This window comes from Narcine bancroftii, chromosome 2 (genome assembly GCF_036971445.1).
Source record: "Narcine bancroftii isolate sNarBan1 chromosome 2, sNarBan1.hap1, whole genome shotgun sequence".
In the NCBI taxonomy this organism is placed as follows: domain Eukaryota; kingdom Metazoa; phylum Chordata; class Chondrichthyes; order Torpediniformes; family Narcinidae; genus Narcine; species Narcine bancroftii.
This window is the reverse complement of record NC_091470.1, coordinates 154,669,937-154,682,174: the sequence shown is the minus strand read 5'-3', so window position 1 is coordinate 154,682,174 and position 12,238 is coordinate 154,669,937. Positions and strand designations below refer to the sequence as shown.

At 38.7% G+C, this 12,238-nt stretch overlaps 1 protein-coding gene across 2 annotated transcripts in view; it reads left to right on the top strand.

Annotated features, from left to right (window-relative positions):
- Positions 1 to 9,779, top strand: part of LOC138754422 (matrix remodeling-associated protein 8-like) — a 50,215-nt gene extending 40,436 nt beyond the window's left edge. For both annotated transcript variants that reach the window (XM_069918671.1, XM_069918672.1), the window contains exons 8-10: positions 105 to 196; positions 2,381 to 2,473; positions 5,502 to 9,779. In XM_069918671.1, coding sequence (XP_069774772.1) covers positions 105 to 196; positions 2,381 to 2,473; positions 5,502 to 5,527 — 211 coding nt within the window. In that variant the 3' untranslated portion in view covers positions 5,528 to 9,779. The remainder of the gene's footprint in view (positions 1 to 104; positions 197 to 2,380; positions 2,474 to 5,501) is intronic.
- Positions 9,780 to 12,238: the final 2,459 nt, after the last annotated feature.

Sequence of the window (12,238 nt, the reverse complement as noted above, 5' to 3'; positions counted from 1 at the left end):
TATATCTTATAATCTATTTTATTGGCAACTATGTGGCTATTGAAATTAAATTTGCCAAACTATCAATAGGACAGTCTCAATTTGTGCTCTCCTCCAATTAACAGAACAGAAGTTAACCTCAACGATTTTGTGATCGACACGACTGACCTCAGACCTAAGAAAAATGAAGAAATAAAGCCTGATATGTGCAGTATTGGTAAGGCTGGCTGATTGAATGGTGCACAGTCAGTGTTTCTGCTCCACATCCATCATTCACAACCTCTTGCTTCTTGCAGTCATGAAAACCTAGACTCAGTAGAGAGGAAAGACAAGCTGGCACATCAGTTAGGCTCCAGTTAGTCATGGTGTCATCACCTTCAAGATTCAGAACAACAATGACCTTCCTTAATTCCCCACAGCCCTGTAATCCCATGAGAAAGGCAGAGAAAAAAAGAACATACAATTGAAAAAAGATCTTTCATCCAAACCCCAATCATGATTAAATCACCACACTGATGGTTATTTATTGTTGACAAGTGTTCCAATTTATTCGTCCTTCTCCTGGACAGTAAGATAAGTGATAAGTCACTGGCTCTAGATGGCCCTGAAAGCAAATGAATCATATCAGATTTATTTTGTGCACTGTCGACCAGTGTGCAAGTTTGAATCAGAAATATGTTTCATGTACATCGTCACTGGAATTTTTCTCCTCTCCCAAAGCCACAGAAGTAACCAAAAATTAGGTTCCATGGACATTGTTACTTCATCCTTCATGTGTATGCCAAAACTTAAGTGTATAGCTGGAGGTTGTTATAAACATTTATGTTCTATGTGGGATAAGGAGAGGGAATTTGTTGTTAAGATGAAATACTTTCAGCTCTCGTAATGATTCAGAAAAAGAAATGCTTCCTTCCAGTTAACTGAGTTAGTTTAAGTGACATTTGACTGCAGGAAGATAAGTATTACCAGCTTATTCTTGCCCAACATCCAAAGACTATTTTATCAGCACTAAACAATGATTAAGATGAAGAACTGTGTTGAATTTCTACCTCAAGTCTTCACTGCCTGTGGAACATTTTGCGTACGAATGGCTCAATGTACCTGACAGGTGGTGCTGCATCAGACTAAGTCCATTTGAGAGAACATGGAGCTCTTCAGGTTAATCTAATTAGAAGGGTATCAACATCAATGGAATAGCATTAACCCTAAATTAGAATGAAGACTCCATTTTGCGTTGAGCTCTCCAGTGGGGAGAGTGGGAGGATTGAGGTGGGGTGGGGCGGTGGGGTAGGGGTTTGGCAGTGAACCTGGAACCTTCTAACTGTGCTATCAGCTGATCTGCATCTGACACTGAGTAACCATGATGTTCTTGTGCATGTGGGATATTGACTTTCTGCTAGCACATTGCTTAGTATTCAAAATATCACCAGGAACATTGTATCGGTGCTAAAATGAGTTATTAGGCTATTTTCAGATTTCAGATTTATTGTCAATGTACATACATGACATCACATAGAACCCCGAGATTCCCTTTTCCTGCAGGCATGCAAGAATTATGACTTATTGGTAGCACAAAAAGTAAACTGTACACGGTGTCAGCATGTAAACAAGCAAAGTACTGCAAACAGATAACAAATGTAAACAAACTGACAGTGCAATACAGAGAGAATAAAAAAATAAAATCAATAAAATGCACATGAGAGTCCTTAAGTGAGTCTCTGAATTTGTTGTTGAGGAGTCTGATGGTATCTTTAGTCATATAAAGATAAGCATTACTTTACATATATAAAGAGATGCATTACTGACAGGACTGCTTTTATGGGAACCTAGCACAACCTCTCACCCTCCCTGTTAGTGCAAAATGCTTTGCCAGAAACCAAGTTGAGATCTTTGCCTTCTGCTGGTGCCCCCACGCAATTAAATAGTTAAAGTGATCTCATTTTCATATCGCTTAGGGTACAGTGAATTACTGAAGCAATGTGTAGTGGCTGCCTGTAAGGGCTAGTGTTGGATAGGCTCGGACAAGTGCTGCTATTGCTGAGATGCTGGCCAGCTGCTTCATGTGATGCCAGAACCAGTATTTATCTCATGACCTCCTGTTGGTTTTGATGGAGACCCCTCCTCACTTTGGCTGGATAGCTGTCTCTCGCCTGGAGATTGTTCTATAGTAATTTTGAACAATGAAGGTCACTGTGAACATTATTGAGTGTGATGTAAGTATTGCTGGATAATGGTAAGTGCAGTAAGTTCGCCAGTTTAAAGAAGGTGAGAACTCATTGAAGAAAGTATATGAAAGTGGAAGATGGGTAAAGAAAGAAATGGTGACTGAGGGTGAAAAAGCAGCTGGGTTGCATGCTTGTGCTTGTTTCCGAGTGGGAATAATGCAATTCTCATTTTTCAGACTGCAAGAATAACATACTAAAGGAGAAGTTTGCATTGTCCAGAGAGAAGGTGGAGCTGCTCAGGGAGATTCCTCCAAAGAACTTAGATAGAGGTACTTTGTGTCTCTCAAAACTTCTGGTGTTTCATTAATATTCTTCCAACTTCCAAATATTCTTGTTCTTTCATGTCAATCCAAATCAGCAATCCAACTGCCGTTGTGGAATAATGAACCATGTTAAATTTGTATCTGTGAATTCCGCAAAAGGGTGAAGAGACAAACCATCGTTAGGATTGCCCCACTTGATGTGGATTTGTGTTTGCTATTGCCCTCATAATTTCTTTAAATTAAATGTTAAATTTAAATTTTTTATATTTACATTTTAAATTTAGACATACAGCACAGTAACAGGCCCCTTTGGCCCATGGGTCTGTGTCGCCCAATTGCCCTACCACCCTAGTACGTTTTGAAGGGTGGGAGGAAACCAGAGCCCCCAGAGGAAATCCATGCAGACACCGGGAGAATGTACATATTTCTTAAAGAGAGCGTGGATTCGAACCTCAGTCCCAATCACTGGCAATGTAACAGTGTTTCGCTAAATGCTACACCAATTATACTGCCAATATGATTAGACCATAACCACAAATCATAGGAGTAGAAATACTTATTTAGCCCATCGAGTTAGATAGATGTCGATTTTATTTCCCCACTCAGGCATCCATCAGTAATTACTCCACAGGATAGAGACCCATGGCTGTGATTTAAATATGAGAGCAGCCCTCTGCATAGTGATGGGATCAAATTCTGTGTTTCTCCATAGTAAGGAACCGAGATTTTGCAGCAGGGTTTACAGGGTTGAGATTGTGTGCGATATCCAAGATTACCCACAGTTGTGGAACTGGAATCTATTTGGCTTCGAAAATCAAAATAAACTGCAGACGTAAATAGAAACATAGAAAAATCTACAGCACAATACAGGCCCTTCGGCCCACAATGTTGTGCTGAACATGTCCGTACCTTAGAAATTATGAGGTTTTCCTACAGCCCATACCCATGTCTGAAATAAAAAACAGAAAATGCTGGAAATACTCAGCAAATCAGACAGGGCCTATGGAAAGACAGAGTTAACATTTCAGTTTATCATTAACTGTTTTTTTCCACATATTCCTGCCTTCTTATAATTTAGGACAACACTATTCTTGCAATTTTCCAATGGATAATTTTCATTACATTACTGTGGATGGTTGAAAAATTATGATTGGGTACATTGAAACTCATATACAGCCAAAGACCTAAAATTTGGACTGCTTGGGGATTGGGTTGGTCCAGATTTTTGGATTTTCCGGATTCTCGGGCAATACTTTTAAAATTCATATTGAAGAAGGAATAAAAATTTGACAGTTAATTCATTAGCAAATACAACGTGCTTAATTTATCAAAACGAGCAGTTTTAAAGTAAAATAAAGTCAACACTTGATAAAAATGTAAACATAACATTTTTCATGACCAAAAAAGAGCATATAATCCTTGAAATTATGTTTAAAAATAAACATTGTAAAAGAAAAGCACAGCATATAAATGAATTTCTTTGCGATAAGATTACTTGTGTTATAAATGTGGTCACTTGCCACATCTGTGGTCCTTATGCACGCACACAAAAGCCACAGCCAGAATTTTGGACTTTTACTGTAATCCACTTTTTGAATGCTTGGAAGTCCCAATGATTCACAATTAAACTCTCTGGGTGGTGGTTTTCGCACTCCCTTTAACACAGAAGGTCTGATTTCCATGTTTCCTTCAGCACACTGGGGCCCCAGTTCCCATTCTTCTTTTAACAGATTGTGGTCTCACTTCACAGGTTCTCTTCAACAAATCAGGGCCCTCACTGAAAACAACTGACTCCCCTCAGAGATATGCTTTTTGGTTGGATGAAAGTAAAGCTAAATTCAACTCACGATAACATTTTGGTGGTGCAAGAGACTGCAGCTGCTGACGGAACTTTCCAGTCAAGCAGCATCAGTTGGTAGGGTGGGTGGGGAGAGATTTCTGGTTGAGACCCTGCACGAGGACATGGATGGTATATTGCAGCCAGTATAAAGAGGAGAATGGGGAGGATAAAACCAAATGGTGGGGGTGAAGTTAAGAAACAGGAAATTGATGAAAGTGGACAAAGGGAAAAAATAGGGCTGGAACAATCAGGTTGGGGGAAGGAAGGAAGGTGTGATAAGCAGGATTACAAAGGCAATGAAATAAATACAGAAGGCAATAATGGGCTCCATTAGGAGAAACTAAACACAACCTGCTGCTCGAACACAGTGGGAGAAAAGTGCTGGTGGTTATTTCAGGTAGAAGCCCTTCATCGAGATTGTGTTTAGCTTCAGATTCCACCATCTGCAGCCTCCTGTGTGGCACCATTTCAGGAAAAATGAAGGGAGAAGATATGGTGGCTGAAGAGTGTGGGAAGTAGGTGGATACACCTACTACCCATACATTTCACCCACTGAATCCCTTACCCCACCTAGCTGTATCTGCCCGTCACCCTTGGTCCACCTCTCACACTTCCCCCTCTCCTCTTTATTCCATCTCTCTTCCCTCTTCACTCTCATTCCAGATGTAGGGACTCCACTCGAAATATCAACAATTCATTTACACCCACAGATGCTGCTGAATTTGCTGAGTTCCTCCAGCAATATTTTTTGGTTCCTGATGATATTTTGTTCTTTATGGTGGAGAGTGAGACAAGACAATGGTAGCATGGTTAGAATAGCGGTTAGTGCAACGCTGTCACATCACCTCAGGTCTGAAGTTCGAATCCCGTGCCGTCTGTAAGGAGTTTGTTTGTTCTCCCCGAGTCTGTGTGGGTTTTCTCTGGGGGCTCCAGTTTCCTCCCACCCTTCAAAATGTACTGGGGGTTGTAGGTTAATTGGGTGCTCCTGGGCCGAAATGGCCTGTTACTTTGGAGCAATGTCAGTGGTAAAAGGAGGCCAAAATACTTGTACAGCTTATTGCTCCAGATGAAATGAGGGTTTGGGGATAATATGAGGGATGTTCTATAACGACCTTTGATAATTATACCAAATACTCATCAAATTTTATTTCTACTAATTAAAACTATTTTCTGCCTCTTGATTCATTTTCATAGATCTTGAGAAGAAATACTGGAAATGAAGAAAATAATGCTACTGGCTGGATCCAGAAGCTGAACAGTGAAGGGCCTATATGAGGAAATCAGTTGCCTTTTTTCAATATCCTTCAATAATACAGCGCTTAATTAAACATATCAATGGTACTAACATAAATTTCTCCCACCTGTGCAGCAGATTGTATGGAAACACAACCTGAAACATCCTTACCAGGAACCTTTCATTTATCTGACACATGTATCACTCCAGACCTGATCAACCAGCTTCGATATAGTTGGTAAAATGGGAATATTACATTCCCTGTCGAAAGTAGGACAAAAATTGATGTTAGCAGAGGAAGGCATGAAATTTTGGAGCACTGATGCACAAGGGTAGGTGCTGCTCCTTTCAAAATTGTTGGTTCTGAGTTTACTTGAAATGAAGGAATGATCATCATAATTCAAAAGCTGCAAGAACCAAAATCCAACTCAGCACCATTACTCTCTAGGTTGATCAGCTGAATAACCTAGCAACTTAACAGAAAATGCTGGAAGTACTCAGCACCAATGCTGCTCACCAACTACGTGTCTCCAGCAATTTTTGTTTTTATTCCAACATTCTCACATCTGCAATATTTTGCTTTTGTGGTTAAAAAAAAATCTGTCGACGTGGTCTCCCCATCCTGCTAATGTTCATCAGTTTGTCTCCCCCACCATTTTTAATTTTACAATTTGTCTCTGCTCCTTTTCCTCATTCCTTGCAGTGTTCATATTTCCAGGCCCATTTCTTAACTTTGCTTATTTCTTCAATGCTTTAATTGAATTTTATTCCTCTTCCTTCAATTCTCAGGGCCTTTATACTTGCTTTGTTAGTGCTATGTTGACTCCACGATTTTCAACCGCTTATCGTGGCAAATTCTTTATCCCTAATCCCTCGTTTTGCCTTTCAGCCTGTTCAAAGTTCAGATTTATTGTCAGAGTACATATAACTCTCTATCCCTATCCCCCTCACTCTGTCTCCGGTCCTTCAACATACCTATTTTTCAGTGAGTCTGTCTCTATCTTGAATTACTGCTGTTGGCTCTCCCCACTTCAGTGTCAATCTTTGGCTTATCTGTAATCTCATCCTCAGTATATCATTCTCCATGTTTTGCATTTCATCTCTATATCTGAGTCTTTCATTTTTACTCAACAGTTTTCTTTTTTTTTCAAAATGAATTCTCTTTCAAAGTATTCATTTTCTCCAATTCAAGTTGTAAGTCTCAGGAAATGGAGTGTTCCGATTGATAAGTGATAAATGATTTCTGAAATATGCTGCATTAAATAGTTACCTCCCTCAATGTAATCCAAAATTGCAATAATTTTGATAACAAATGGTGTTATTCCATATATACATTTATACGAGGTCAACAGCGAATGATAATGACTACATGTATTTTTCTTACTTTCATGCTAAGCTGTAATTTCAAAAATCATATTGCTGTACCTCTGTAACCCAGACAGCTCACACAGTTCTAGAGACAGCTCTGATTCACTTTCTTTTGCATGTGATTCATTTCATATCACATGAAAGATGCATTGCTGGCTTGTGATCAATGGAATTCAGTCTGCAATCAGCCTGGAGATAAATGTTGCTGACCGAGGATCTGCATCGCTAGCCTGGGAAAACAGGGATCACCCTTGGGGGCCTGGAAACAGTAGTAATGATCCTGGAATCAAGAGTAGCCTTGCTGGGCAGCATCAACTGTGCCTGAAATGACCTTGATACGAGATAGGAAAGAGACTGGGTGATTATTTCCAGAACAAATATGAACAAGACCAATGTTATAAGATTAAAATACTGTTCGATCACTTACTCATTTTTATTCAAAGCACCTAATATTTTTAACAAGGAAAAGCAAGGTGATGAGTTGGTCTCTACGTTAATGTCAATTTAAAAGAAAACAGCTGGTACAAGATCAGATATTATTGCTTCCATCATACATTTTCTTCTGCCTCATTTGAGGTCAAGCTGGCAAGATCAGGTTGGGGGGGAAACCTTCATAAACGGGCCCAGCATTTGGATTTTATAGACCGAGGAAGACAAAACTGAAGGATTCCCCAGTTTGGCAGAATAGAGGGAAATGGTAGAGTTTCAAGGTAGTGAGAATGATGTGATGAAGAGTAAGGAGCATTTATCTCTTCATAATTTTGCCCGATGCTTTTTTTAAACCCTCGATATTGAATGGTTTGAAATTATCCCAGTCAAGTACACAAAATTAAGAAGTCAAGTGAATTCACAAGTCCATGTCCTCCCTTTTATTTTGGTTGCAGGCATTCTATAGTTCAATGCCTGTGATGGCGTTGTCCATGTTAACTATTGCAAATTGGGACTGAGGAGGCATAAAGATTGCCAAGACCACAATAACACTGTGTAACACGACTGATTGCACTCAGAGCCAAGTGAGGAGTACAAACACGCTCTTAATAGCTTACAATCAATAGCTGGTGGACACAATAGTCCTCAGGTGAATCTGAGGTAAGGTGCGAAAACCAGGGTTATTATTGGGGTAGGTGAGGGTGGAGCCAAGAGAGGAGCCAGCCATCACAATAATACATAGACAGTGAATTCCAGTTCATTGCACACTGTCCAGCCTATGTTGTAGGAGTTGCACTTGCTAATTTGCCAGACCAGATCAATTCCTTAATCCTGCTCTTCTCTGCTTCTGATTTGCAAAAAACCTCCAGCAGTTTATTACACTGTGAACTTTTTTTAAATTGGAAATAATGCATCCAGTCTTATTAATCACAATCCTCTCCACATAATAAATTTCGAACTCTGATCGGCCCACAAATTTCAGTCTCCAATAAGAAGAACTCTGAACCAGATCAGAGTTTTGAACAGTGAATGGTGATCAGAAGCAGGATAAATGGAAAGCAAAATGTAAGATATGTCCAAAGTGAAACTCAGAAAAGAGAGGTGCTGGAGATAGGATTGGCAAGTGTCAGTTGGTCTTGAAGTGGAGCATAGTTTGGCACAAAGCAAAGCAAATAATTTTATTGGTTCAAGGCCTCAATTTTGTGTGATGAGATGATTAAAGCATGGAATTGAATTGTAATTCCTGTAAGGGAGAACAGGGGTTAGATTTGGGAAGGATAGTGATTGGGATTAATTCATGAATGATTTGAGGAAGAGTAAGTGAGATTATTTTTTTTAAAAAAAATTATTTTTTATTTTCAAGATTCCAAGGTTTGCTCAAACCTGGGTTGAGAGAGTATTAGCTCATATGATTTGAATACATTGTTAGCAAAATCCCCATTTTAAGACAACAGGGCTTTAATTTTTTTAAACCAGCTCATGAGCAGTTGGGCGGGATGTGGAAGGGACTTTACTGTATCAGGATCATGTAATGAAAAATTACACTTTTTAGTATTAAACAGTAGTAATTTTGCTGTGGCTAGTGTTTCTGCACTGGGCCAGAATCTATGAGGCCTAATGAAATAGTCAACTCTGTGACTTTGGTAATATGTGAAGGGAGGTGCGAGCTGATTCAAGGCAAAATCCACCAGTTCCCAAGTAAGGAGTCCATATGAAACAAACTGGGTCCCTTAAAGAAAGATTCAGATTGCACCAACCTTAATTATCTCCCCAACTAATGCAGAATCAAATACAGATTTTGCAGAACTGTTGTGATGGGGAGGGAGAGGAATGGGAACAGGACAGATTTACCGACTTCATCAGAAGGTTTCACATGTGAAAAATACTAGGGTGCATTGAAGGCTTTTTTCAGAAAGCATACAAGGCAGATAAGATGGAATAATTATGTTCTAGTTTTCCTCAACCATAGGAGTATATTTAGTTTCTCCCATTTTGTGCAGTTTTTTTAAAATTACATCAGGAAATTAATTATTTGATTTACATATTTGTGTGTCTGACATGAACTGCTGTCCCTGCTACCAATACTTTACCCGTGGTGCATTAAAACATCAGCTTTGGTTTGCAATCTGACTGGTGCAGCTATTGCAACTAGTGTAATTTGGACTGTGGTGTACAAATATGAAAAGTGTCCTAAATATGTATTGTATTCCTATATAAGAGTCCAATAGAAATTATCAGAAGTTAGGTTCCAATAAAATTGTGCGTAGTGCCAGTTTAAAATTGTTGGAGATTGGTGCCTTCTTGCCAACCAATTGAAACATGCAATTATATAATAATAATAATTTCAAATGCGTTATAGTGTATATGTGTATGCTGGCTTGATACTTAAATGAGTAAATGTTCATGAATTTAAATAAAGAGATCTAATATGCCTGGCTTCATCATCTCTCATGGGTCAAATGTTTCCACAGTAGTAAAGGAATCGGAATCTCACCCAAAATCAAACTTCATAAAAACCAAAATCAAACAATAACCTCTTGTCTTGAAAGCTTCAATTCATAGAAGTTATGGACCTTTTAGGAGAGAATGTTCCAGAATCAATTTAAACTTTGCTTGAAAGAATGCTTCCCGAATTCAGTTTTGAATTACAATTGTGAATGAAATTGTAAAGGAGAACAAAAAGCACATAAATTATGACTTGCAAATGGGGATCAAATTGCATATTTACTTCCTAATTCAATGATGCCTTCTCTCAACCTTGCCCCTCTTGAGACTCTAGTATCAGCTTTTATTCCACCACAATCTATGGCCTCATGAGCAGCATATCCCTCACTCCATTTTAGATGACCCAAGGGATCAATGAGTAAATAAGGATATGCCAAACCTAAATATTAGGACTCAGCTTGGCAAAGCTGCATCACAGGGCTAGATGCATGTGCTCAATAGCAAGAAATACTACCACACAACATATAAAAATTGGGAAAACAGAAGAGGGCACCATCCTAATGATGGAGACCTCAAACTGTTTGTGCCAAAAAAAACTTCACATTTGCAGCACTTTTGACCAGAAAAACCTCCCCACCCCCTGAAATCTCCATGATTAAGAAGGCATCCCAGCCATTTCCACCCATTCTACTCGATGTCAGAAAGCAAGAAAGACAGGGGCGTGGTTAGCCTAGCCATGAGCACAACGCTATGACAGCACCTGTGACTGGGGATGGAAGATGGCGCTGTCTGTAAGGAGTTTCTACACTCTCCCCATGTCTGCGTGGGATCCCTCTGGGCATTCTGGTTTCCTCCCACCCTTCAAAAACTTAGGTCAATTTGGTAGCACAGGGCTCATGGCCAGAAGACATACCATGCTGTATGTCTTAAAAATAGTATAGGATATAGCAAAAACTATAGGGATAGACCATGTCCTGTGGTATCATTGGAAATTTGCTCCAGAAATTACCTATGCCTCCAATTCCAGAAATCACAATTCTTTAATCTACGTGCTATGAGAAATTACTCAGAGTGCGCTGACCCAAAATAGGATAAAATCATTAGAACTAATGAATTCTCTGTCAGTGCACTCTCACTTATTGGATGGGAAGGTAGTGCTGACAGTGTTAGAAAGTAGTACCTACTAATAACCTGATCTACAGCAACCATTTGTTTCTGGACCACCACATAGCGAGTGTTTAAAATCAAACCCAGAAGATTAGTTCCATAGGAGAGGTTGGTGACTCCCTTGACATCAATTGATTGAATTTAACATCAATTATTATAGAGCAGCACAATTAAGATACCTATCAGATTTTTTTCAAACAAGGGAAAAACCAGATTGGACCAGATTAGAGCTAGATAAAATAGGGGAGAAGGTACCTGAACATATACTATATAAGTGGGATGAAAAGCTGGTGCAACATAGGAATTCACCAGTACTGCACCATCTGCTCAACATTTGGAAGAAGATTCACGTAGAAAGGAATAAAACAAATTATCAACTACCAAAATTAATACTGACGCAAAATCAACTGATCCCTTTCACAATAGATAACCTTTCCTTTAGAGAATGGGAGAGAAAAGGGATCAAAAGAATAGAAAATTGTTTTTCAGGAAATAAATTATTATCTTTTCATCAAATGAAGGACAAATATGGTATAACTCATGGTACAATGTTTGCATACCACCAACTGAAAATCTACTTGAAGGACAAATTGGGAAGCAGACTAAGGTTATCAGAAGGAAGCAATTTTGAATATGTGATTACAGACACAATGATAATTAAAAGATTTATAACAAACATGTGCATCAAACTGAAAGAGAAAGAGAATGAGGAAACAAGCTGTAAACCAAAACAAAAATGGGAACAAGATCTAAACATAAAGATAAAGAATGAAACATGGGAAAAGCTATGCTCAGGAACTATGAGAAATACAATAAACACGAGGTTATGCATGATACAATATAATTGGTTACACAGGCTATACACCATGACCCAAAAGTTAAATAAATGGGACCCAACAGTATCAGATAGATGTTTTCGCTGTAAGAAGGAAACGGGAACAACAGTACATGCAATCTAAGCATGTGAGAAAGTGGAAAAGTTTTGGGAAGATCTAAACCAGGTATTAAATAAAATCACAGAAAGCAACATGCCAAAAAATCCAGAGATCTTTCTTTTAAGTAATATAAGAAGTAAAGAACTTGGACTCAATTTGAATGGAGCACAAAAAAGATTTGTTATGACAGCCTTAGCTGTAGCAAAAAAATGTATTATGTCAACCTGGAAATTAGAAGATAGCCTGAAAATACAGCAATGGTACATAGAAATGAATAAATGTATTCCATTGGAAAAAATAACAAATAATTTAAGAAATAACATCACAGTATTCGAACAAATTTGGGAATCGTA